The sequence below is a fragment of the Pelodiscus sinensis genome, chromosome 6 (genome assembly GCF_052426305.1).
Source record: "Pelodiscus sinensis isolate ZL-2025 chromosome 6, ASM5242630v1, whole genome shotgun sequence".
NCBI lineage: Eukaryota > Metazoa > Chordata > Testudines > Trionychidae > Pelodiscus > Pelodiscus sinensis.
This window is the reverse complement of record NC_143057.1, coordinates 19,258,300-19,284,335: the sequence shown is the minus strand read 5'-3', so window position 1 is coordinate 19,284,335 and position 26,036 is coordinate 19,258,300. Positions and strand designations below refer to the sequence as shown.

The 26,036-nt window shown below is 46.9% G+C and overlaps 1 protein-coding gene across 2 annotated transcripts in view; it reads left to right on the top strand.

Moving 5' to 3' along the window:
• The first annotated feature begins 2,253 nt into the window (after positions 1-2,253).
• The window catches only part of MTAP (methylthioadenosine phosphorylase), an 86,320-nt gene continuing 62,537 nt past the window's right edge, over positions 2,254-26,036 (top strand). The window contains exons 1-2 of one of the 2 annotated variants that reach the window (XM_075931482.2): positions 2,254-2,553; positions 25,847-25,933. In XM_075931482.2, coding sequence (XP_075787597.1) covers positions 2,521-2,553; positions 25,847-25,933 — 120 coding nt within the window. In that variant the 5' untranslated portion in view covers positions 2,254-2,520. Of the gene's footprint in view, positions 2,554-24,458; positions 24,486-25,846; positions 25,934-26,036 lie in introns of those variants that run through there. The other variant, XM_075931483.2, reaches the window with a different exon arrangement.

Here is a 26,036-nt window from a genome sequence, read left to right as displayed (position 1 = left end):
AGGAGTGCACAAAGTTTCCTCCACCCTCTCCCTCTCCCCCGTCCCCCCGCCCTGCGAGGAGCCCACTGCATTTCAAAGTGCTGTACGCTCACGCAGGGTGGGGGCAGAGCGAAGAAAGCTCCATGCAGCTCCCCTGCCCCCAGGCCCTGATGGGGGACATGGGATGGATCACTTATCTGTTCTGTTCATTCCCTTTGAGGGACCTGTCATTCACCACTGTCGGAAGACAAGATACTGAGCTAGATGGACCTTTGGTCTGATTCAGTGTGGCCGTTCTTGTGTGTAGGTTTGAAATTACGTTGTTGAGGATTCTATCTAAAACTGTCTGATTTGCACGTGTTTACAAATGTAGTGTACCAGTCCTGGAAGCTTAATCAGTACACAACACTGCTTGTCCAGCACACTTGGCTAGGCTACTGGCCCTAGCCAGGTTTGCTGGACACCAGTCCCCCTATGCCAGCCCCTGCCGGGCATCCCCCTCCAGCTAGCCTTCATCATCCCTACCACAGGGCTCCCTGTCACTAGGCTACCAACCGTGGCAGGGCTGCTCACCTCTGGCCCTCCTGCCATTAGGCTCCTGGCCCTAGGGCTCTCTGGTCCAGGAACATCCATGGTCCAGTTGCCAGACCAGAGAATCCTGGTTTAGAGAGGTGCAACCTGTATTTTGTTTCACATCACTAACCAGAGTCAATTATCTTCAAATTATTGGTTCCTGCTCTACTTTCCCTTGTGATCCTGTTGTGCATCTCCCTGGCTTGATTTACACACTGCAGTTTTTATAGTAATTCTGTGACAATCTAGCTAGAATCTGTCTCCCCCGCTCCTCCTCCTCAAATGGAACAGGGCTTCCTTTCCTTTCACATTTTCCAAGCAATGAACAGGCCAGCCCTGAATAATCTACTATATTTTTAAGAGTTCGTGTGTAGATTTGTTTGTAAAAAATAAAGCCATACTTCGCGATAACCTACAGATATCAAATTTTGCGTAGACAATCCTGTCACTTAAATTAGCTCAATGCACAATACTTTTTACACTGGAATATGCTGGGTGAAAGGTTTAAATCCATGTTTCTCAAAGTGGACCAGAGACCCACTGAGAAAGCTGCTGCCAGGCCAGTTTGTTTACTTACAGGAGCCACAACCATGGAGCATTATGGCTCCCATTAGCTGCAGTTCACTGTTTGCAGCCAAGTGGAACTGTGGAAAACAGCATGACCCAGGCCGCTGCTTCTTGTGGCTGCAAACAGCAAACTGCAGCCAATGGAAACCGTGAGACTCTGAGATTGTGGAGCCAGTAAATAAACAAACCAGACCAGACCAGTAGCAGCTCTCACATGCAGATAACTTTGAAAAACAGATTTAATTATGTAATTTTTTTCATCAGAAAAAAGTCATGACTAGAGTTCATAAAAAATATTTGCTAACAAAATAAAATCAAACCACCTATTCAACTGTCATTTTAGTGTAAAGAACTTTTACCGTTATAAATCACTATTGTTGATTTTTTAAGTTTTTCCTGTTACAGACTAACTTGGTTACCCCTCTGAAAATAATTCAAATTAGACATGGAAAGAGTAATGGAAGCTTTATGAGTTTGATTCAACTGCACTATGTATGGTAATTACTCAACAAAATGAATCATACTTGAATTTGAAATCCTACAAATGTAAAACTTTTGCAAACACATAAATAAAAAATTCTATTACGTATATTTCATTTCTTGAACTTTCCTATAAATGTAATCTATGCAAAATGACCTTGCCCCCTCAATGTCGGGCCTCACCTGCTAGTAAGGGACAACTGTTTGATACTTTCCCTCTCTGAAATAACAAGACACTACATTTGTTTGAGACTGTTTTCTTGTAGTGTTGCAAATGCTTTGCCACTAGACTTCTGATATTTAGCGCTTTTCTGAAATGACCGGTACAGGGATTAGATTCCGGGAGAATCTCACTGGGTTTTGTTTCACATTGCTTCCAGCCCTCATGACTGTGACGGAAAGCTTGGACGAGATGAACACTCAACCCCTCATCCCTGGAAGGCAAAAACGCCTTTCGCCTGATTTTTAAACTAATCTGGAGAGTCTCGGCTCGTTTTTGTGCCCTGGGGTTTGGTGATGCCGTGGACCCCCCCGCACCTGCCAGCTTTGGGGCGGGAGAGTCCCACGGGCACATTTTCACCACGCCCCGCCGGGGAGAAGCAGGGAGGTGAACGCGCCGGGAGCAGCCCGCGGGCTGCGGGGCCGGGGTGAGGGGTACGCGGCTGCCAAGAGCGGAAAGTCACAAGAAGCCCCGACCGGCCCCGCTGTCCCACGGCGCCGCCTGCACCAGCGGCCGCTCCCCGTGCAGTCCCGGCCGGCTCCTGCGGGGCGGCTCCCTCCGACGCACTGCGGAGCCCCCCGGGGAAGGCGGGGGCGGGCCGGCGGCGGCGGCCCCTTGGCGCCAGGGGGCGCGAGTCCCGCTGACTGCAGCGAGCCGGCCCGGCCCCGCCTCCTCGTCCGCCCGCCCGCCCGCCCGCAAACATGGCTGCAGCCGCGGCCGCCGCGCCCGTGAAGGTAAGAGGCGCCCCGCGCTCCCGCCCCCGGCCGAGCGTCCCCCGCGCCGCCAGCCGCTTCCCCGCGGGCGCACGTGGGCTCAGAGGGAGGCGCCTCTGGTGCTGCTGCTGCTGCGGGGGGCGCCAGTCTGCGCTGGGCACGTGGGGAGCAGCTTCCCCCTGTGATGCTGGGCTGCAGCGCCCGCGGCTCCCTGCCCCTCCGGCCCCGCTTCAGCGCCCGCAGCCCTGCCCCCGCGTTGCCGCCTCCCTCGTGTGCGCTGTACACGTCTGGCTGCTCTAGTGATTTCAGGCGGGCAGCGTTCCCAACCCGGCACTGTCAGGGTGCAGCCACACTGCACCCTGCCCGGAACTAAGACCCCGCTCTGAGCCAGGCACGCTGCGGCTCTTATTTCACTGCTATTTCGAAATAGCGTACTTCATCCTTTAGCGCTGTCTACACATCGCCAAATTTCAAAATGAAGCACTGTTCCGAAATGTCCTCCTAGAATTTGGTTTACAGGGACATTGGAATAGCGAGCCTGAAATAATGGGCTTGCTGTGAAGATGCGGGATAGCTATTTGGGGATATTCCGGTATCCTGAAATAGGTTGCAGTGTAGACAAGACTGTAGGATACTGTTTCAGCCAAATAACAGTAATAATCCTCATCAGTTGAGCATGACAACGCTGCAGTTTATGGGTAGCTAGGAATCCAACTTTTAAATGGAAAGTTATACGCTGTTACTGCCCTCAGGATCCTGTGCTGTATCTACAGCTACAGGAACCCCCTGCCTTACGATGGCCCGAGTTGTGACCCCTCGCACTTATGGCCATTTTTTTTAGTGTGGAAGGGGCTAAAAACCCCCAACTTACATCCTCAGCCCGCATTTACAACAGCATACGGTGCTTATTGTAAATGCGAGTTCTAGTTATGACGCCCTTGACTTGCGACGCTATTCCAGGAACCGATCGCATTGCAAGTTGGGGGCAGCCTGTATTCACGGTGGGTGAAAAAAGCACCATCATTAACTGTTGCCAGGGTTTTGTTTACTGCATAAAAATATTCTAGTTTTGCTAGTTATATTGATCTGCTAACTGGCTGTTGGTTTGGGCACTGGATGTCTCCTCTCCTCCAACTGCATTTGCTGGCTTCGAGGTTTGCTTTCTTCCCTCTATCTCTAACTGCATTTGTGCAGAATTATTATCCTCTCTTCGCTTATCCAACTTTTTGAAAATTGTATATAATACGCAAATCGATATTGTGAAATAAGAGGTCATCTGCTTTGAGGTTCTGTGCCACGACTCACTAGCTTCCCACACCACTTCCTTGGGAGTGCTGCTGCCAGGGTCCCCTGTCCTCCAGCTCACATAGTATTGATTTTGGTAATATTGACTTAGCTTTCATTTATATATTAGAATGGTAAACACTTTGGGGTTGGAATTATCATCTGTTTTATGCCTGCTCTATACCGGGGGTGGGCAAAAGGGCCTTCTCAGGTCCAATCTGGCCCACCAAGGAAGTGGATCCAGCCCGTGGAGACTCGGCTGCTCCCCCTGCCCCCAAGCCAGTCAGGGCCTGGGGGACGGAGAAAGTATGCGAAGTCTCTTCCCACCCTGCCCCTGCCCTGCAAGCAGTGCGCGGCCCTTCTAAGCTCCACTTGCTCCTGGCAGGGTGGGAGGAAACTTTGCATGCTCCCTCTGTCCCAATGCCCTGATTGGCTTGGAGGCGGAGGAGCATGTGAAATCTTCTCCTGCCTTGCAGCAGTGGGTTGGGGGGGCAGGCGCGTCCGCAGAGCCAGCACGCGCGGAGATCCAAAAGCTGGCTCCCTGTGCGTATTGCCTTCACCTTGCCCCCCTCACCCTCCACGCTGCTGCCTCTCTATCAGAGGCAGCAGCACAGGGTTGGAGATGGCAGGTGGATCCAGTGCTCATGGGGAGCCTGCTTAAAGTGTGTAGTCGATAAGATTAACCAATAAACCCAGGATTATCAGTTAATTGTGCAGTGAACTACACATTGAGATCCCTAGTATAATTTTTCCTGTCTTGAGAGAAAGGGGAGGCTAATTTAGGATACTGAGGTTGGTGTCAGCCTTGCTCCATTTGCCTTTTCCATGGTCTGGGATGGGGTTAGCTTTTCTCAAAGGGTTATCTGTCCATTGACCTATACTCCGAGTGGTTGTGTCTGTAACAACCCACAGGAGGGTCTATGAAAGTAGGACTTGCTGCATCAGTAAACTATAGTTCCATGCTATCACTGGGCCCAACTCCAGTCTCTTCTGATGCCTTTAAACGTCTGGGGAATAGGAAGAAGAGAAGTGTGAAATCCTTTTGTTGGCGCTCATGCAGCTTCTCTTCTTCCAGTGGTCTTAGTCATGTGTTCCCCTTGCACATGTGCATCTTAGTGGAATGTATATCTGCATCCACCTCTGAAAAAATAGTGGTTAGAGATAAATAATGAGAAGAACAGCTTCTTGTTAGCTTCCCTTTTCTCTCAAGACACCTCAGGTCTTCTCTCCATGGAAGATAGACGCTGCCGAGATCGATCTTCCAGAGTTTGATATAGTGAGTCTAGTTCTGCTGGAAGTAGGGATGCTAGATATCGTGTGTTTTAGTAATTGTGTAGCTGCAATAATTTTTATCAGTTACACGGTTACTAAAATATTCCCTGGGGGTAGGACTGGCAGCCAGTGCAGTCCCGGCCCCTCTCCTGGGGAGTCCCCTGCCATCCCGCACTGCTGCCTCCGTATCAGAGGCAGCAGCACAGGGGTGGCAGGTGGAGCCAGTCTGCTAGGGGAGATTGTTAAACCATCAGCTCCCTGTGCAGACTGGCTCCTGTTGCTGCCGCACTGTTGCCTCTGATACAGAGGCAGCTGTGTGAGGCGGCAGCAAACCCCGTGTGCAGGAACCCCAAGCTCTCTGAAGACAGAGGTTGCCCTGGCATCCTGCCTTCCTCTCCTGCTTCCCCCCACCCTCCCACACTGTTGCCTCTATGGGAGGCAGCAAGAGGGGACAGGAGGCTCTGCAAAGCTGGCACACACGGAGAGCTGGCTTAAAAGCTGTCTCTATGGGCACCGGGTCCTCCTCCCCCTTGCTGCGTATGATATAGCAAGGGGGAGATTTGTGTGTAATCATTTAGATTAACCAATAAGTTGTGGCTGGACTTTGCCTAGTGCGTCCACATTCTTTCTGTAATGGGGGGACCAGAATTGGACACAGTACTCTGAATGTGGCCTCACTAGTGCTGAATAAAGGAGAATAATCACTTTTCTGGATCTTCTGGCAATGTTCCTCCTAATGCACCCCAATATGATGTTAGCCTTCTTATCTATAGGGGTACACTGTTGACTCATATCCAGCATCACATCTGATGTAATTCCCAGGTCTTTTTCTGCCAGCTAGTCCCCAGTCTGTCAACAGTGCTTGAGAGTCTTCCATTCCATGTGCAGGACTCTGCACTTGTCCTTGTTGAGCTTCATCACATTTCTTTTGGCCCAATTTGTTGAGGTAACTCTGGACCCTATTCCTATCCTCCAGCATATCTGTCTCTCCCCGTAGCTTAGTGTCATCCGCAGACTTGCTGAGGGTGCAATCCATCCCCTCATCCAGGTCATTAATAAAGATGTTGAACAAAACCAGTGCCAGAACCAGCCTCTTGATACTAGCCACCAACCAGACATTGAGACGTTGCTACCCGTTGAGCTCGATGAACTACCCAGCTTTCTGTCCACCTTAGAGTCCATTGATCCAATCCATACTTCTTTAACTTGCTGGCAAGAATACTGCGGGAGATTGTATCAGAAGCTTTGTAAAGTCAAGGTATATCACATCCACCATCTTTTCCATATCCACAGAGCCAGTTACCTCATCATAGAAGGCAGTCAGGTTGGTCAGGCATGACTTGCCCTTGGTGAATCCATGTTGACTATTCCTGATCACTTTCCTCTCTTCCAAGTGCTTCAACATAGATTCCTTGAGGATCCCCTCCACGATTTTTTTCCAAGGACTGAGGTGAGGCTGACAGCTGTAGTTCCCTGGATTGTCCTCCTTCCCTTTTATAAGATGGGTACTACAGCTGCCTTTTTCCAATTGTCCGGGACCTTCCCCGATTGCCATTTCAAAGATAATGGCTTTCCAATCACATCAGCTAACTCCCTCAGCACCTTCAGGTGGATTGGATCCAGCCCCATGGATTTGTGTATGTCCAGCTTTTCTAAATAGTTCTTAACCTGTTCTTTCTTCTCTGAAGGCTCCCCTCATGGAGTGGCTCCTGCCTGCCACCCGACGTTGCTGCCTTTGATACAGCTCAACGGGACTGGAGCTGGGAGTGCACGGGGCCTGTCGAATAATTGTGTACCCGATAAGGAATTAATGTACTTACACAATTATGCAATTAAATGATATCTAACATCCCTAGTAACCAATTAAAATTTAAATTGGTTAAATGAGCTCCAGGGGGCTTCCAGTCCTGCAGGATGCTTGCCCTGCAGGTTCCCAAGCCCTCACGAGTTTAACCATTAATTGGAAGAGCTTATCGGTTAAGTGGTCCCTAGTCAGAACCCCATCCTGAACCCAGACTCCCTCCCAGTCCCCTATCCACAGCTCCCTCCTTTCTCCTAAACTCATTCCCAAACCCTGCATTATGTCTGTTAATACTGTAGAAAAGTGCAGCCCCAGACCACTTACCAAATTCTTGGAGTGTCACCCTATTGAAAATTCTTGCTCACCCCGAGTTAGATTAATGCTAGAACGGGTACGTCTATATGAATTATAAATCCCAACTTTGATTGCCATGTAGATGTTATTTCTACTCCATAAGAGGATGACTGGAACTTTGGAACAGGAAAAGCTTGAATAATAAATATCCCATAACACTTCATGTACAGTTTTGAAGAGAAATAAATCATAGTGTTCAGAACTCTTAAGTATTTTTGTGAGTATTTTCATGAACAACCAACACTTGTCAAATACTCATGATCTGTCAAAGCAAAAATCTCCATTTTTATTACACAATTATAAACAAATATTGTGATTTATTTTTCCCCCTAGTTTGCCTTTTGGGGGTTATAATTAGTTGTTTTCCTGCAGTTACATGCATATAGCACAAGATGGCACCAAAAGGAATAAAATTGCAGATGACATGAACTTGCCTTTCACATTGAAGAGTATTTGGAACATAAAGACCGCAGTCTTTGCTTATTGAAAAGAGATGCCTGATGAGCTAATTGCAATATAACAACATGGAGTCTGTAGGGTTGCTATAAACATAGGGCTATAGATATTGAGAGCAAGAGGCAGTTTTTTGTTTCTGGTTTACACCACTTGAGATTTCCATTTGCAGGACTGAGTGCTTATTGAATATTGTTAATTTTGTTAAGAGATACATATTCTTAACTGTATAGCTAGAAACCATTCTGAGACTTCAGCTAACATACTTTTATTGCTGACCAGGTATTTCAGAGGACAAAAATGGAGAGGTTTTATGTGTGGTATTTTGTTTGTTTTTAAAAGCTGAACGTGATTTGAGTTTTTCCACTTAAAACTGAGACGAAACTTTTCAACAGTAACTGCCAATTTGAAAAAGCAATATTTTTGCTACATGTAACAGAAAGTGACAAGTGTCAACAGCATTCTAGGGGTTGCAAAAGACCACACAATTAAAAACGGCCATTGCTCTGAACAGCCTTATTTAATTCCCATTGAATCAATGGAAAACCTCTCATTGACTGAAATGGGAGTTTGATCAGACCCCTTAAAGACAACTGGTTCCACCAGGAAGCGAAAGGAATGCATATGTTGGACATGTATGTTCCTTTCTCATTGTAGTATTCTATGAGGAAGAATGCTTTTTCCGAAAGAGCTTTTTTTGAAAAACGTGTGTGTGGACCGGGAAGAGGGAGTTTTTTTGAAGGAAGCACAGGTGCCCTGGTGGCCACTCCATCCATAGTAATCACAATTGAAATGCGATAGAATGCGGTCTTTCAAAAGAACACAATAGCAGTGTTGCTGCAAATAAAGTTTTTTTTTTTTTAATGGCTATTTTTCTGAAAAAACCCTGCAGTCTAGATGCACCCTAGCAGACGATGCCTCTATGCTGGCTGTCAATACTGTCCTGTTATAGGAGAGGCGTGGAGCTTCTCAGGCTGGTGATAGAAACCTTCTATTCTTGGTTTTTTGCATGTGTAAGGTAGCTGGTAATACTATACGGGCAAGTCCACACTTCCGTGGAGGATCAACGCTGCCTTGGTTGATCTTAGAATCATAGGGCTGAAGAGATCTCGAGGTCATAGAATCCATTTTATGGATGTAACAGTGTGGTTGATTAATTGATTAGCAAAAGCTTATAGGTTAATGCTATAGGCTACACACATTTTCTCTCTCTTCCTCCTACTCCCCCCCCCCCCCCCCCCAGTAAATTTTTTTAGCAGGCTGACCAGCAGCCCGGCTCAGTCCTGGCTTGTACTTGGTCTGGGACCTATCCCTGCTGAGGCTCTGCATTTAAAGTGCATTAGGAACCAGGTGGGCTGGTAGCCCAGCTCAGTTCTGATACAGCCAGTGTTGTGCTCCTGCCCCACTCCTGAGAAACCCCCTGCCAGAGGCAGCAGCACAGGGTGATAGGCAGCCGGTCTAAAAGGGGAGCTGGTTTTTAAACTGGCTCCCCTTGCAGACAAGCTCCCGTCTGGATGCAGAGTGGCAGAGGGCTCCTCTGGAGTGGAGCCGGAGCACAGTGGCTTGCTAGCCCCACCACCAGGGACCATAGAAGAGTTGAGTAATCAATAAGAATTCATAAGGTTAATCGATTATTCAATTAACTGATATTTAACATCCCTACTCCAGACCCCTCCTAAAAGCAGAATCAGTCCCAACTAAATCATCCCAGCCAGGGCTTTCTCAAGCCAGGACTTAAAAACCTCTAGGCTACGTCTACACTGGCCCCTTTTCTGGAAGGGGCATGTTAATTTCACCTATCGTAGTAGGGAAATCCGCGGGGGATTTAATATCCCCCGCGGCATTTAAATAAAAATGTCCGCCGCTTTTTTCCGGCTTTTAGAAAAGCCGGAAAAGAGCGTCTACACTGGCCCCGATCCTCCGGAAAAAGCGCCCTTTTCCGGAGGCTCTTATTCCTACTTTGAAAGCGCTTTTTCCGGAGGATCGGGGCCAGTGTAGACGCTCTTTTCCGGCTTTTCTAAAAGCCGGAAAAAAGCGGCGGACATTTTTATTTAAATGCCGCGGGGGGTATTTAAATCCCCCGCGGATTTCCCTACTACGATAGGTGAAATTAACATGCCCCTTCCGGAAAAGGGGCCAGTGTAGACGTAGCCCTAGGGATTGAGATTCCATCACTTCCATGAGTAACCCATTCCAGAGCTTCACCACCCTCTTAGTGAAATAGTTTTTCCTAAAACATCTCCCCCACTGCAACTTGAGACCATTACTCTTCATTCTGTCATCTGTCACCACTGAGAACAGCCTTTCTCCATCATCTTTGGACCCCTCTTCAGATAATTGAAGGCTGCTATCAAATCCCCCTTCAGTATTCTCTTCTGTAGTAAGGATGTAAGTGACTAGTTGACTACCCGATAAGCAAATGCTTATTGGGTGATTGAGTAGGAACTCGACTAGTCACTCCCTCCCCCTGCCACCTCTGTCAGAGAGAGGCAGCAAGGGCTGGAGCAGGAACCGATGCTGGGGGGAGTCAGCTTAAAAGCTGGTTCCATCTAGCACCATCTTGCAGGGGGTAGTGGGGAAACTGCATGAGTGGGGATTGAAACAGTCCTGCTCATACCGGTCCTGACTGCTGCTCCTCTCCCTTTTAAATGTACAAGAGCCACCTGCAGCGCAGGTTCTCACTGCATCTCTCTTTTTGAAATGTACAGGAGCCATGGGTGACTCTTGTACATTTCAAAGGTAGAGGCACATTGGGATAGCGAGTGCCCCCCCATATCAACTAATCGAGTAGCTGATTAATCAGAATTTTACATCCCTGTTCTTTAGACCAAATAAGCCCAAATCCTTCAGCCTCTCCTCGTAAGTCATGTGCTCCAGCCCCCTAAACATTTTGGTTGCCCTCCACTGTCCACATTCTTTCTTTAATGGGGGCCCGAGAACTGGAAGCAGTACTCCAGATGTAGCCCAATCAGTGCCGAATAGAGGGGAATAATCACTTCCCTAGATGTGCTGGCAATGCTCTTAATGCATCCGAATATGCTGATAGCTTTCTTATGTACCAGGGCACACTGTTGACTCATATCCAGCTTTTCATCCAATTTAATCCTCAGGTCTTTTTCTGCTAAACTGCTTCTTAGGCAGTCAGTTCCCAGGCTGTAACAATGCTTGGGATTCTTCCCTCCCAAGTGCAGTACTCTGCACTTGTCCTTGTTGAACCTCATCAGATTTCTTTTGGCTTAATCCTCCAATTTGTCTAGGTCACTCTGGACCCTATCCTTATATGGGATGTTAGCTATCAGGTAATTGAATAGTCATGTAACCACTAAGATTTCATGTGGTTACACGACTATAGAATAGTTGCCAGGGGAGCAGCTAGTGCCCTCCCTGTCCCGCTCTTTATTGGAGGCAGCAGCATGGGGTGTCAGGCAGGAGCTCGTTCATGAGGGGAGCCAGTTTAAAAACCAGCTTCCCATGTAGATCGGCTGTCTACCGCCTTGTGCAGCTGCCTCTGTATGGGTATGTCTACACTACCACCCTAGTTCGAACTAGGGTGGTTAATGTAGGCAACTGGAGTTGCAAATGAAGCCCGGGATTTGAATTTCCCGGGCTTCATTTGGATATTGCCGGGCGCCACCATTTTTAAATGTCCGCTAGTTCGGACTCCGTGCCCGCGGCTACACGCGGCACGAACTAGGTAGTTCAGATTAGGCTTCCTATTCCGAACTACCGTTACTCCTCGAGGAGTGGAACGAGGAATAACGGTAGTTCCGAATAGGAAGCCTAATCCGAACTACCTAGTTCGTGCCGCGTTTAGCCGCGGGCACGGAGTCCAAACTAGCGGACATTTAAAAATGGCGGTGCCCGCCAATATGCAAATGAACCCCGGGAAATTAAAATCCCGGGCTTCATTTGCAACTCCGGTTGCCTACATTAACCACCCTAGTTCGAACTAGGGTGGTAGTGTAGACATACCCATACAGAGGCAGCTGCACAAGGCGGTAGACAGCCGATCTACATGGGAAGCTGGTTTTTAAACTGGCTCCCCTCATGAACGAGCTCCTGCCTGACACCCCATGCTGCTGCCTCCAATAAAGAGCGGGACAGGGAGGGCACTGGCTACACCACTGGCAACTATTCTATAGTCGTGTAACCACATGAAATCTTAGTGGTTACATGACTATTCAATTACTACATGATTAGTTGATAAGGAAAGAAGTGTTTAGTCCTGGCTTGTACCAGGTCTGGGGGCTACCTCAGCTGTGGCTCTGCAGTTTAAATGTAGTAGGAGCCAGGCTGTCTGCCCACCTGGCTCTTACTACATTTAAACTGAAGAGCCACAGCAAGGGTAGGTCCTGGACCTGGCACGTGCCAGGGCTGAGCCAGGCTGTCTGCCTGGCCAGGCTGGCTGCAGGCAGTGGCTGCTCTAGCAGGAGCCCCTGTCTGTGGGGATCCCAGCGTGGAGCCTGGGCCCACTGCAGGCAGAGACTGCTTTGTGGCAGCCTCGCCTTGCCATTCCTCTCCCAGCACTGCTGCTTCAGCACCGCAGGGACGGCGCTCAGGGAAACGGGCTTTTAAACGGCTCCTTCCCCCCCCCCCACACACACACTTTTCTGCCTCAGATTTAGAGGCCCAAAGGGTGGGCGCTAGTAGTCAACAAGATTAACTGATAAATCTAGGCTTATCGGTTATTTGTATGGCCGACTACTCATTGTCATCCCTAATCCCTACTCTCCAGCGTAGCTATCCCCCTAGCTTAGTGTCATTTGTGAATTTACTGAAGGTGCAATCCATCCTCTTATCCAGGTCATTAATGAAAATGTTGGACAAAACCAGTCCTAGAACCGACCCTGAGGCACACTGCTTGGTACTGACCACCAACCAGACATTGAGCTGTTGATCACTACCTGTTGAACCTGGCAATCTAGCCAGCTTTCTCTCTATCATACAGTCCATTTATCCAATCCATACTTCTTTAACTTGCTGGCAAGAATACCGTGTGAGACTGTATCTAAAGCTTTGCTAAAGTCAAGATATATTACATCCACTGCGTTTCCCATAACCACAGAGCCAGTTTGCCTTCTATGACAAAGTATCAGATTGGTCAAGCATGACTTGCCCTTGGTGAATCCATGTTCACTATTCCTGATCACTTCCTCTCTTCCAAGTGCTTCTAAATTGTTTCCTTGAGGAGCCCTTCCATGATTTTTCTCAAGACTCAGGTGGGACTAAGTCGTCTGTAGTTCCCAGGATTGTCCTTCTTCCCTTTCTTAAACACTTGCCTTTTTCCAGTCGTCCAGTACCTCCTCTGATCACTCTGGGTTTTCAAAAATAATGGCCAATGGCTCTGCAATAACATCAGGTAACTCCCTTAGCACCCACCTCTATATTAGATCCAGCCCCACAGATTTGTATAGGTCCAGCTTTTCTAACTAGTTTTTAACCTCTTCGTTCTCCATGGAGGGCTGCCTCCTCCTTCCCATACTGTGCAGCAGTCTGGGAGCTGACCTTGTCTTTGAAGACAGAGGTAAAAAAAGCATTGAGTACTTCAGCTTTTCCCACATCATCTGTCACTAGGTTACCTCCCCATTCATTTTAGGTCCCACATCTTCTCTAAACACCCTCTTATTGCTAACATGCCTGTAGAAACCTTTCTTGTTACCTTCCACATCCCTTACTAGCTGCAGTTCTAATTGCGCTTTGGCCTTCCTGATAACTCCCCTGTATTCTTGAGCAATATATTTATACTCTTCCCTAGTCATCTGTCCAAGTTTCCACTTGTAAGCTTCCTTTTTTTGTTTAAGCTCACCAAGGATTTTACTGCTAAGCCGATCTGGTCGCCTGCCATATTTGCTTTTCTTAGTGTACATCAGGATGGTTTGTTTCTGTGCCTTCAATAAGGCTTCTTTAAAATACAGGTAGTTCTCCTGGATTCCTTTCCCCTTCATGTTGTTATCCCAGGGTATCCTGCCCATTAGTTCCCTGAGGGAGTCAGTCTGCTTTTCTGAAATCCAGGGTCTGTATTTTGCTGATCTCTTTTCTTCCTTTGGTCAGGATCCTGAATTTGACCATCTTATGATCCCGGCTGCCCTGGTTACCACCCACCTCTACTTCCCCTACTAATTTTTCCCTGATTGTGAGCAGCAGGTCAAGCTGAGCATGGCCCCTGGTTGGTTCCTTTAGCACTTGTACCAGAAAGTTGTCCCCAACATTCTTCAAAAACTTCCTGGATTGTCTGTGTACTAGGGATGTTAAATTTTGGTTAATGGGCTAATCGAATAGTCGATAAGGACACCTTCACCTTTAAAGTGTAGCAACAGCCCCAGGGTTGTTGCTACACTTGACAGGCAAAAGCGCTGCAGGGAGCATGTGGCCAGCAGGGGACTCAAGCAGTCCCTCACTGGCCCAGTGCTCCCCGCAGCATTTTAAAGTGGCAGCAACACATGGCAACCCCAGGCGCCATGTAGCACTGCCACTTTGAAATGCTGCGTGCTGCCTGGGGCCAGCTTGGTCGTAAGGACACAACCATGTCAATGAAGGTGTTTATTGTTAATGCAAAAATGATAATTTGTGTCTTAAATAAACTGAGCAGTCTTTTAATCTATTGTCTTTTTTAGATTTCCTGGTCTTTCCTACAAACCCATCCATGGTGATGGTTTTACTTGATGATTGAATGTTGTCTTAAATATGTTTAGTTGCAGCACTACTGCTGAAAGTACCAATGGATGATTATGAAGTTGTCGCAGATAATATACATCTCTTCCACTTAACTGGGATCCTGAAACAAAATTCTCAGTTCTTCTCCCTCTATTATTCTCTTAATTGTTTACATTATTTTCCAGCAAGGATGCAGATCTAATTCCAAATGATCAAAAAAGCAAAGACTGAGTGCACTTAATTGTGGAATAAGCCCAATGAACTCAGTGGCACTTGCGATCTCAAAAAACAGAAGTATAGAATGGGGTTCCCTCCTTGGGTAAGCTGAGTTATGCTGAAGTAAAATAAGTAAGAGACTTAGGGCACCTCATTATGGTCCATGACTATGATGTTCCAAAATAAGAGGTATGTAATAGGGATGTTAAATGTCGATTTAATCAGCTACTTGAATAGTCAATGGAATTTCCATTGACTGCTCAATTAGTCAATAAGGGGGGTGCTCTGCTGTGCAATTGCCTTTGAAATGTACAAGAGCCATCATAGCTCTTGTACATTTCAAAGGGCGAGGCACATCAGCAGGGTTCCTGCTGCGCCTCTGCCTCCCCTACCCTAACCCATCCTCCCCTCCCCTGCAGAGATGGTGCCTATACTTATCAGGTAGTCAACTATTTGCTTATATCCCTAATATTTTATATAAAATAAGAAAATGACAGACACAACTGGAACTCTAGATTTTTTTTCTGGTAACATCTAACAGAGCAAACCTTGGGAATTTACTTCTTAAATCACACTTGCACTAAAAGGCATAGAGAGAGTCTTGAAGAATGATTAATTGCACAGTGCATTGTTTAAGTTACTAAGCAGTTGTTCTTCAGACATATCCACATCATTTTCTCCAAGTTTCATTCTTTGCAGGTGGAAACTTGCATCTTCTTGCACTGCTTACACTTGACACTCCCTTCTACCCTCCTTTTTCTTTTTCTTTTTCTTTTTCTTTTTCTTTTTCTTTTTCTTTTTCTTTTTCTTTTTCTTTTTCTTTTTCTTTTTCTTTTTCTTTTTCTTTTAAATCCAGGGAATGCATTTCTTCAAACTACTCCAAAACAGTGGTCTCCAACCTTTTTAAGCATGAGATCACTTTTTGAATTTAAGTGAAATCCAAGATCTACCTGAAACCCAAATACCCTTGTCCTGCCTGCTTTGTGCCCTTTCTCTGAGGCCCTGCCCCTGCTCACTCTGTCCTCCCTCCCTCTCCCACTCTCCCTCACTCTCACCCGTCTGGGGCAGAGGGTTGAGGTGCAGGCTCTGGTCTTAGATTAAGGGATTTGGAGGGGCTCTGAGCTGTGCCTGGGGCAGGCAGTAGGGGGCGGAAGGGGGTTTGGATGCAGGAGTACTCAGGGCTAGATCAGGGGCTTCAGGTGCGGGGGGGGGGAGGAAGGCACTGGGGGTAGGGTTTTCTGATGTGTGCACCAGCTGGGCACTGCTTACCTCAGGTGGCTCCTGGGTGGTGGTGCAGTGGGGCTAAGGCAGGCTCACCCCTGCCCTGGCCCTGCACCACTCCCAAAAGCAGATAGCAAACTCCATCCCAAGTACTGTTGTGCCCCCTCTCTGCTCTGTGGAGAGAGGACACCTTGACATCAGCCCTCCCACTCCCCTCTCCTGCCATGCACAGCAAGCAGGAGACTCCTGAGAGGACAATTCTAAGGCAAATGGCAGGAAATTCTCAGAAGTCTGCAGGGGGACAGCTGAAGTGCTGGGCTTGATAACCTCTTGGTCAAACCAGTCAGGATCACCTGTCAGAGGCTCCAAGATCTACTAGTAGATCCCAGTCTACTGTCTGGTGACCACTGCTCCAAGATAAGGTTTCTCTTACTCCCACTTTTTCTGTGACAAAAGTGTGGAGGAATATAGGACGCTGTGAGTGTGCTGAAAAATGTCTTCCCTTTTTATTTCCAGTCCACACTTCTGTTCCTTTCTATGCTACCTGCGTCCTTTTCTTTGTATTGTATCTCTGTTTATAGACAGTGTCTTAATTAAATCTTCCATGCTTGGCCGCAGTCCACCACCCCCTAAGCTCAGATCAAAACCAGTCCTATCCAGCCTGTGTTTGTCTTTGCACATGTTACTTTAGTCTGCTGAGAAACAGAAACTGAAAGCACAGGGCTTTCAAGAAATAAGAGCTGATGGCGGGAGGGCAGGGGGAGAAAGCTTCAGAGGGGTAGCCAAGCTAATCTGTAACAAGAAAAACTTAAACAACAAATAAGTCTAGTAGCACCTTGAAGACTAACAAAACATGTAAATGGTATCATGAGCTTTCGTTGGCACAGCCCACTTCAGATGACAGAAGTGTTAGAAATCCAGATTCAAGAATAAATAAGGGAAGGAGGGAAAGGGGGAGAAGGAAAAAAAACAGAAAAGGAGGGGAGGAAGAAGAGAGACAGTGGTTAGGCTTCACAGACTAGAAATAGTCATTAATTTTTATGAGACTGTAAGTATAAGTTTAGCATGTTTGTGATGAGATTTAATTGTAACTATTAATTTTTAAATGAGAAATGTATTTTATTGATGATTTTAAAAAAATAAAATATTATTTAAATTAAAAATCCAGTTCAATTGGCGACTTTTATCCGCTTTGTATAGCACAAATATAGAGTTAGGCTAACCCACATAATTACATTTCAAGTATTATTAAGCACCTTTTAAGGCTATAAAGTTGAAAAGAATACTCTGAACCCAAAAGTATAGACTGTTACAGTGTCCCAAAGGGGGTTCTTTGCATAGTAAGGGTGCTCTTAGGTCTCTTTTCAGCATTTTTTTGGGTAAACAAAGTATCCTGCTGCTCCAACAGAGATTGAGTAATTTGTAAAATAGGCTGGTTGAACTATAGCTTCTTAACCCTAGAAAGATGCATAATTAATTTAGTCAACTGAGCTGATCAAAACTCAGAATTCCTTTTCTGTGGGAATTCCAGCATTTCATTCCAATTCAGAATAAAAAAATTTCAAAGTTTCCTGCAAAACATTGTATGAAAATGTTTTGTTTTGAGTCATATTTGTTTCAGTTATTACTTTTATATATGTTATACTTTTTGACTAAGAACATAAGAATAGTGTGTTGGGTCAGACCAAAGGTCCATCTCGCCCAGTAGCCTCGTGGAACGAGGCGTACAGATAGTTCGGAATGGCTTGTTAGTCCGAACTATCTAGCCCGTGCCGCGTGTAGCCGCACGGCACGGGGTTCGCACTAGCCGGCTTTTTAAAATGGCGGCGCCGGCTTTATGCTAATGAAGCCCAGGAAATTCAAATCCCGGGCTTCATTAGCAAGTTCGGTATGCATACATTACCCCCCTAGTTCGAACTAGGGGGGTAGTATAGACATACCCTAATATATTAGTAAGACATGATTTCCCTTTACAGAAACCATGTTGACTTTTGCCCAATAAATTATGTTCTTCTACATGCCTAACAATTTTATTCTTAACTATTGTTTCGACTAATTTGCCCGGTACTGACGTTAGACTTACCGGTCTGTAATTGCCGGGATCGCTTCCAAAGCCCTTTTTAAATATTGGTGTCACGTTAGCTATCTAGGGCTGTGTCCAGACTCGGGTTTTTTCGGGAAAAGTAGCCTTTTTCCAGAAAAACTTCCCCTGCGTCCAGACTCAAGCCGCGTTCTTTCGAAATTAAATCGAAAGAACGCGGCTTTTCTTTCGATGGTGGTAAACCTCATTTCACGAGGAAGAACGCCTTCTTTCGAAAGTTCCTCTTTCGAAAGAAGGCGTTCTTCAACGTAAATAGGGCTTCTTCAAAAGAGAGCATCCAGACTCACTGGATGCTTTCTTTCGAAAAAGCAAGCCGCTTTTTCGAAAGTTCAACGTGCAGTCTAGACGCTCTCTTTCGAAAGAGGCTTGCAGTCTAGACATAGCCTTCGAGTCAGTAGGTACGGAAGCTGATTGAAAGGATAGATACAAACCACAGTTAACAGTTCTGCAATTTCCCACTTGAGTTCTTTTAGAACCCTTGGGTGAATGCCATCTGGTCCCGGATATTTGTTAACAGTAAGTTTTTCTATTTGTTCCAAAACCTCCTCTAATGACATTTCTGTCTGGGACAGTTCCCCAGTTCATCTCCCAGAAAGGACGGTGCAGGTTTGGGAATCTCCCCAACATCCTCAGCCGTGAAGACTGATGCAGATAAATCATTTAGGGTATGTCTACACTACAAAGTTAGTTCGAACTAACGGACGTTAGTTCAAACTAACTTTCATAGGCGCTACACTAGCGCTCCGTTAGTTCGAATTTAATTTGAACTAACGGAGCGCTTAGTTCGAACTAGGTAATCCTCATTCCACGAGGATTAAGCCTAGTTCGAACTAGCTAGTTCGAATTAAGGGGTATGTAGCCCCTTAATTCGAACTAGTGGGAGGCTAGCCCTCCCCAGGTTTCCCTGGTGGCCACCCTGGCCAACACCAGGGAAACTCTACTGCCCCTCTCCCGGCCCCGGACACCTTAAAGGGGCACAGGCTGGCTACGGTGCCCGTGCCAGGTGCAAGCCTGCCAGCACCCAGCCAGCAGACCCTGCACCTGGCACGGATCGAGCCACCCACCCGATGCCCCCAGCCCTCCCCCTCTTCCCGGGACCAGGCTGGCGGCTCCCGGGAGCTTGCCCGGGACCGCAAGAGGCGGGCACCCGCCTGGGCTAGTGCGGACATTGTGGACCTCGTCCACGATCTCCGCACTAGGCACAGGAAAGTGGCCGGCTTGGGCAGGATAGCTGCCAGCCTGGCCACCCAGAAGCAGGTGTGCAAGAGAATCAAGGGGGTCCAGTGAGACCCCCGACCCTGAGCCCTGAGCTTACAATGGCCGTCCTGGGTCAGACCAAAGGTCAATCTAGCCCAGTAGCCTGTCTGCCGACAGCGGCCAACCCTAGGGACCCTGGGGGGGATGGACCGAAGACAGTGACCAAGCCATTTGTCTCATGCCATCCCTCTCCAGCCTTCCACAAACCTTGGGCAGGGACACCACTCCTACCCCCTGGCTAATACCACTCCATGGACCCAACCTCCATGACTTGATCTCACTTCCCTTTAAACTCTGTTCCAGTTCTAGCCTTCACAGCCTCCTGCAGCAAGGAGTTCCACAGGTTGACTCTTTGCTTTGTGAAGAACAACTTTCTGTTACTAGTTTGAAGCCTGTTACCCATTCCTTTCCTTTGGTGTCCTCTAGTCCTTCTTTATGGGAACTGATGAAGAACTTTTCTGTATGCACCGTCTCCACCCAACTCCTGCTTTTAGAGACCTCTATCCTGTCCCCCCTCCGTCTCCTCTTTTCTAAGCTGAAAAGTCCCAGTCTCTTTAGCCTCTCTTCATATGGGACCTGTTCCCAACCCCTGATCATTTTAGTTGCCCTCCCTTCTCCCAGCCTCTCTCTTCCCCTCTCCCACCTCCTTTTCCCAGTCTCCCCCAGTTTTGTTCAATAAAGACAGATTCCATTTTGGAAGACACGTTATCTTTATTTTGTACATCCAGAAGAGGGGCTAGGGAAGGGTAAGTGGAAGGAGGTGAGGGAGGAATGGGGCACGAGCCCCCGATGGAGAGGACTGGGATGGCTCTGCGGGCTTCTGGGGGTGGAAGCTCTCCTGCAGCCCCCCAATTGCCCCCTCTCCCCAGATGGCAGCCTGTGGCAAGTGCAGCCGGGCTGATGTCCGAGTGCTGTGATGTGCCCAGTGTGGGTACTCCGGGCACTCCAAGCCAGGACTGCTTTGCAAGCGGGGAACCCTGAGAACTGTCTGTCCGGGGTGGGGGTCGGGACCCTTTAAGCGCAGCCCTCGGCTAGCCTAAGACAGCATCTCCACGCTCTAAGTCCTCCTGTGATGCCCTGCCGGCACTGCTTCCGGCCATCCTTAACCCCGCTTCAGGGTTCACTTAATGTGGACACGCTAGTTTGAATTAGCAAAACACTAATTCGAACTAGTTTTTAGTTCTAGATGCGTTAGTTCGAATTAACTAATTCGAACTAAATTAGTTCGAATTAGTGCTGTAGTGTAGATATACCCTGTGCTTCTCCGCAATGGCTTTATCATCCTTGATTGCTCCTTTTGTATCTCAATTGTCTAGGGGACCCACTGTTTTTTTTTAGCAGGCTTCCTTCTTCTAATATACTTAGAAAACATTTTGCTATTGTTTTTTGAGTTTTTGGCTAGCTGTTCCTCAAAATCTTTTTTTGCTTTTCTTATTACAGTTTTACACTTAATTTGACAGTGTTTATGTTCCTTTCTATTTATCTCACTGGGGTTGGACTTCCATATCTTGAAAGATGCCTTTTTGTCCCTCCCTGCTTCTTTTACATGGTGGTTAAGCCACGGTGACTCTTTTTTAGGTCTCTTACTATGTTTTTTAATTTGGGGTATACATTTAAGTTGGGCCTCTATTATGGTGTCTTTAAAAAGTTTCCATGCAGCTTGCAGGGATTTGGCTCTTGTCACTTGCCTTTTAATTTCTGTTTAACTAACCTCCTCATTTTTATGTAATTCCCCTTTTTGAAATTAAATGCCAGAGTGCTGGACTGCTGAGGTGTTCTTCCCACCACAGGAATGTTAAATGTTATTACATTATGGTCGCTATTCCCAAGCAGTCCTGTAATGGTTACCTCCTGGATCTGATCCTGCACTCCACTCAGGACTAAATCGAGAATTGCCTTTCCCCTTGTGGGCTCCTGTACCAGCTGCTCCAAAAAGCAGTCATTCAAGCCATTGAGAAATTGTATTTCTGCATCTCTTCCTGAGGTGACATGTACCCAGTCAATATGGGGATAATTGAAATCCCCCATTATTATAGAGTTTTTTGTTTTGGTAGCCTCTCTAATCTCCCTCAGCATTTCAATGTCACTATCACTGTCCTGGTCAGGTGGTAGATAATATATCCCTACTGCTATATTCTTATTATTGGAGCAGGGAATTACTGTCCATAGTGATTCTATTGACCATGTTGATTCATTTAAGATTTGTTATTTCATTTGATTCTACGTTATCTTTCATATATAGTGCCACTCCGCCACCCACATGGCCTGTTCTATCCTTCCGATATATTTTATATCCTGGTATGATTGTGTCCCACAGATTTTCCTCATTCCACTGGTTTCTGTGATGCCTATTATGTCAATCTCCTCCTTTAATACAAGATACTCTAGTTATTAGTCAAACTTCTAGCATTTGTGTAGAAGCACTTTAAAAATTTGCCACTGTTTATTTGTCTGCCCTTTCCTGATGTATTAGATTCCTTTGTATGTGGTTGTTTGTCTGCTCTGGCCCCTTGTTTGTCCTCTCCCCTCCTCTCTTTCTGACTACAGCCTAGAGAATCTCTATCAATGGATTCTCCTCTAAGAGGAGAATTTACGTGCTTCTCCACACCAATTGGTTTTCTCCCATCTCCTAGTTAAAAAACTGCTCTACAGCCTTTTTAATGTTCAGTGCCAGCAGTCTGGTTCCACTCTGGTTTGGGTGGAGCCCATCATTCTTGTATAGGCTCCCCTCTCCCAAAAGTATCCCCAGTTCCTAATAAATCTAAACCCCTCATCCCTACACTATCGTCTCATCCACGCATTGAGACTCTGAAGCTCTGCCTGCCTACCTGGCCATGCACGCAGAACTGGAAGCATTTTTGAGAATGCCACCATACAGCTCCTCGATTTCACTCTCTTTCCTAGCAACCTAAATTTGGCCTCCAGGACATCTCTCCTACCCTTTCCTACATCATTGGTACCTACATGTACCACGACCACCGGCTCCTCCCCAGCACTATACATAAGTCTGTCTAGATGCCTCGAGAGATCCGCAACCTTCGCACCAGGCAGGCAAGTCACCATACGATTCTCCCGGTCATCACAAACCCAACTATCTATGTTTCTAACGATTGAATCACCCACTACTAACACCTGCCTCTTCTTAACAACTGGCGTTCCTTCCCCCTCAGAGGTATCCCTAGTGTGAGAGGATTCTGCAACATCCTCTGGAAGGAGGGTCCCAACTATGGGATGGTTTCCCTCTGTTCCCGTTGAATGCTTTGCTTCCCTGAGCCTTTCATCCTCCTTAAGAGCACTGGGGCTCTCAGACTGGAGGTGGGACAGTACTATGGTGTCCCGGAAAGTCTCATCAACATAGCTCTCTGCCTCCCTTAGTTCCTCCAGTTCAGCCACCCTGGCCTCCAAAGCCCGAACTCGGTCTCTGAGGGTCAGGAGCTCCTTGCAATGGGTGCACACATACGCCACCCGCCCACAGGGCAGGTAATCATACATGTTACACTCGATGCAATAAACAGGATAGCCCCCACTCTGCTGCTGGGCTTCTGTCTCCATTTTTCTTATGAATAAGTTTAATTATAAACTGAGCTTCTTTTTAAATGTCTGGAATATAGATTATTATAAAAGTTATGTTTAAAGAAAGTCAGAAGTCACTAGCACCTTCTAACCTCCCCCTCTCAAAACTCCCTGTTTGCTGCTCCTGGTCGCTGACTCACAGCTTTAAAAAGCCCTGGTAGCCTGACTAAGGCTCAGCCAATTAACAGAGGCTTCTAGATTTCAAACCTTTAGAAGCTCACAGCTTCTAGCTGCTGGCCACAGCACACGCTCCTTCAAACAACCAAACCAAACAAACAAGTTCAGCACACAGCAAGTAGCACCCCCCCCCCCCCCCACACACACACAGACACACTACAAGTATTTAAAATTATATGAAATGACGATTGGTAATTTTGAAATTGTTATTTGATTTGCTTATTTCTGATATTCTGACTGATCATTTTGTAATATAATTGCTATACCATTTTACAAGAATAAAAAAATACATATAAAACAAAATACATTTCTCTAATTTTGAAATGGAATGTTCCAGCTTTATCAAAATGCTTGGTTTAATTTTTTTTTCCAAATTAAATTTTTATCCAAATCAACACTCCATGGTTTTGATCCATAGACATTTCTTCAGACATTTTTTGACAAAGCTCTAGGTTGAATGCTCTCTCTCTCTGCTCCTTGTGAGTAGATGAAATACTCCTATATCTGAAGATCACTTTTTTAAAGTAATACAAATTAGTGCAGAGGCATGTTTCCTCTCCTATTATTGTTTTTCAAAATGAATCCCAGCAACATTTGAAATAGTAATTAGGGACCTTGTTTGTTTCCAGCAAAGAGAAATTGATTGGATATATTACAGGCAGTCCCCGGGTTACGTACAAGATAGGGACTGTAGGTTTGTTCTTAAGTTGAATCTGTATGTAAGTCGGAACTGGCGTCCAGATTCAGCCGCTGCTGAAACTGACCGCCAGTTCTGACTTACATACAGATTCAACTTAAGAACCCCAAGCTTCCCCAAGTCAGCTGCTGCTGAAACTGATGAGCGCTGATTCCAGGAAGCCTGGGGCAGAGCAACTCTGCCTCGGGCTACCTGTGGTCAGCGCTGGTCAGTTTCAGCAGCGGCTGACTTGGGGACGCCTGGGGCAGAGCAACTGGGGTGCTGCTGGGTTGCTCCAGTAGCACCCCTCAACGCTACTGGACCAACCCAGCAGCACCCCAGCTGCTCTGCCCCAGGTGTCCTGATTCAGCCACTGCTGAAACTGACCAGCAGCGGCTGAATCAGGACCTGGGGCAGAGCAGCTGGGATGCTGCTGGGTTGGTCCAGTAGTGCCCAGAGCGGCTGCTGCAGGACCAATCCGCAGCGCCCCAGCTGCTCTGCTCCAGGGTCCAAAACAAAAGCCTGGTCTGCTGGGGGGGGGCACACTATCCGTGCCCCCTCCCCCCCAGCAGACCAAGGACACGGGGAGCAGAGCAGCAGCGGCAGCGGGGTGCCGCGCCTCTGAGGCTTTGCTCTGGCAAAGCCTCAGAAGCACGGGAACCCGCCCGGTGCCCCTGGTCTGCTGGAGACGGTCTCCAGCAGACCAGGGGCACCGGAGCAGCTTACGAACGGGGCTTTCTCGCCCCGGAGCTCGCAGGTAGCAATCCACTACCTCGACCTCCGGGGCGAGAAAGCCCCGTTCGTAAGTGCGGATCCTACGTAAGTCGGATCCGCGTAAGTCGGGGACTGCCTGTACAGGCAAGCAAGGAAGGCTTCTTGTTTGACAGCCTCTATCCTGGGGCATGGCCCGGCAGGTAGGGGTTTGCGGCCCAGCGGTTGGGAACTACTAAATTAGGTAATATGTTTTTTAAAGGAGGTTATGTGGCCTGAAAGTTAGCAGCTTCTCAGCTAGTAGTTTCTTGTCAGGCAAGTTAGTTATAATTGCCAACACACTTTCCTTTTTGGCTCTCCCACATGCATCTAAAAGCAACTGTTGCTGTGAGAGGAAACTTATGAGCCATACCTCAATAGCAATTGATATTCCATTTCTGGGGATCAGTATGTCCCCAATGGCCAGAGTCACTGAGGGTACGTCTAGAGTACATGCCTCTGTCGCCAGAGGCATGTAGATTAGGCTACCAGACATAGTAAAATGAAGCGGCGATTTAAATAATCGCCGCTTCATTTAAATTTACATGGCTGCTGCGCTGAGCCGACAAACAGCTGATCAGCTGTTTGTCGGCTCAGCGCGATAGTCTGGATGCGCGGGTGGCGACATCAAAGGTATTTGTCGACCACCCAGGTAAACCTCATCCCTCACAGTCTCTCGAGAGGTCATTGAGTCCAGTCCTCTGCCCTCATGAGGTATGCATGCGGAGGCAGCATTCCCAGCATTGCCAGATAAGAAAACGTAACAAGGGAAGAATCTAACCAAGGAAGGACCATTGTTTCTCATTCATGGTGAGACAAGCAGTGCAAAAACTGGATATTTCTGGATCTTACTGGACATACCAGTAAGAAAAAGGGGGTGTCACTAACGGACATCACCCCATGTGGACTGTGTGTAACCAGTGGATGGCATCTCACCGGACTGGCCCCTGCCGAGGGGATATGTATCACACCATTTTGCCCCACAAGTTGGAGTCCATCAATTCGGCATATTGGGGTGACGTGCACCTCGGACTTCCGCCTCAACCAAATTAATCAACATTACCTGGGGTCTGGCCAGCCCCAGAGGGTGGGTGGGTGGGTGGGTGGGTGTGTGTGTGTGTGTGTGTGTGTGTATTCAATTGAATTAAGAATTAGGCTGCTAAATTGGGTTAAGACTTAGATGTAGATTGTTAATTACTCTATTTAAATATTGCTTTTACTGCCTTTTACTGCTTGTGATGCCTTTTACTGTCTTTTAATGTTGTTTTAATTGCTTAGTACTAAATATACATATACATATAGTGCTTTTAAAATTGCTCCTGAATTGCCTGCAATAAAACTTGTTAAAGATATGTTTAAGATACTGTACTGTGAAAGACTCCTTTGTTATGTGAATGCTGAACCAAATGGGTAGTGTGATATGGCTTGATCAACCAGATCAGAGTGCCCTCTTGTGAAACTGTCACTGTCAGACTCAAAATGCAATGAAATTGCTAGGGCTCTAATACTTATTTTTGTTTGTAAGATTGGAATTATTGGTGGTTCTGGCCTGGACGATCCTGATATCTTGGAAGGAAGAACAGAAAAATATGTGGATACTCCTTATGGCAAGGTCTGTATAATTTTGTTGATTGCTTACTAAGGTGCTTTTTTAAAGAGACTTTTACTTGTGTGCTTTATGGTAAGTTTTACTGCCTATGATTCTTTGTATAAAT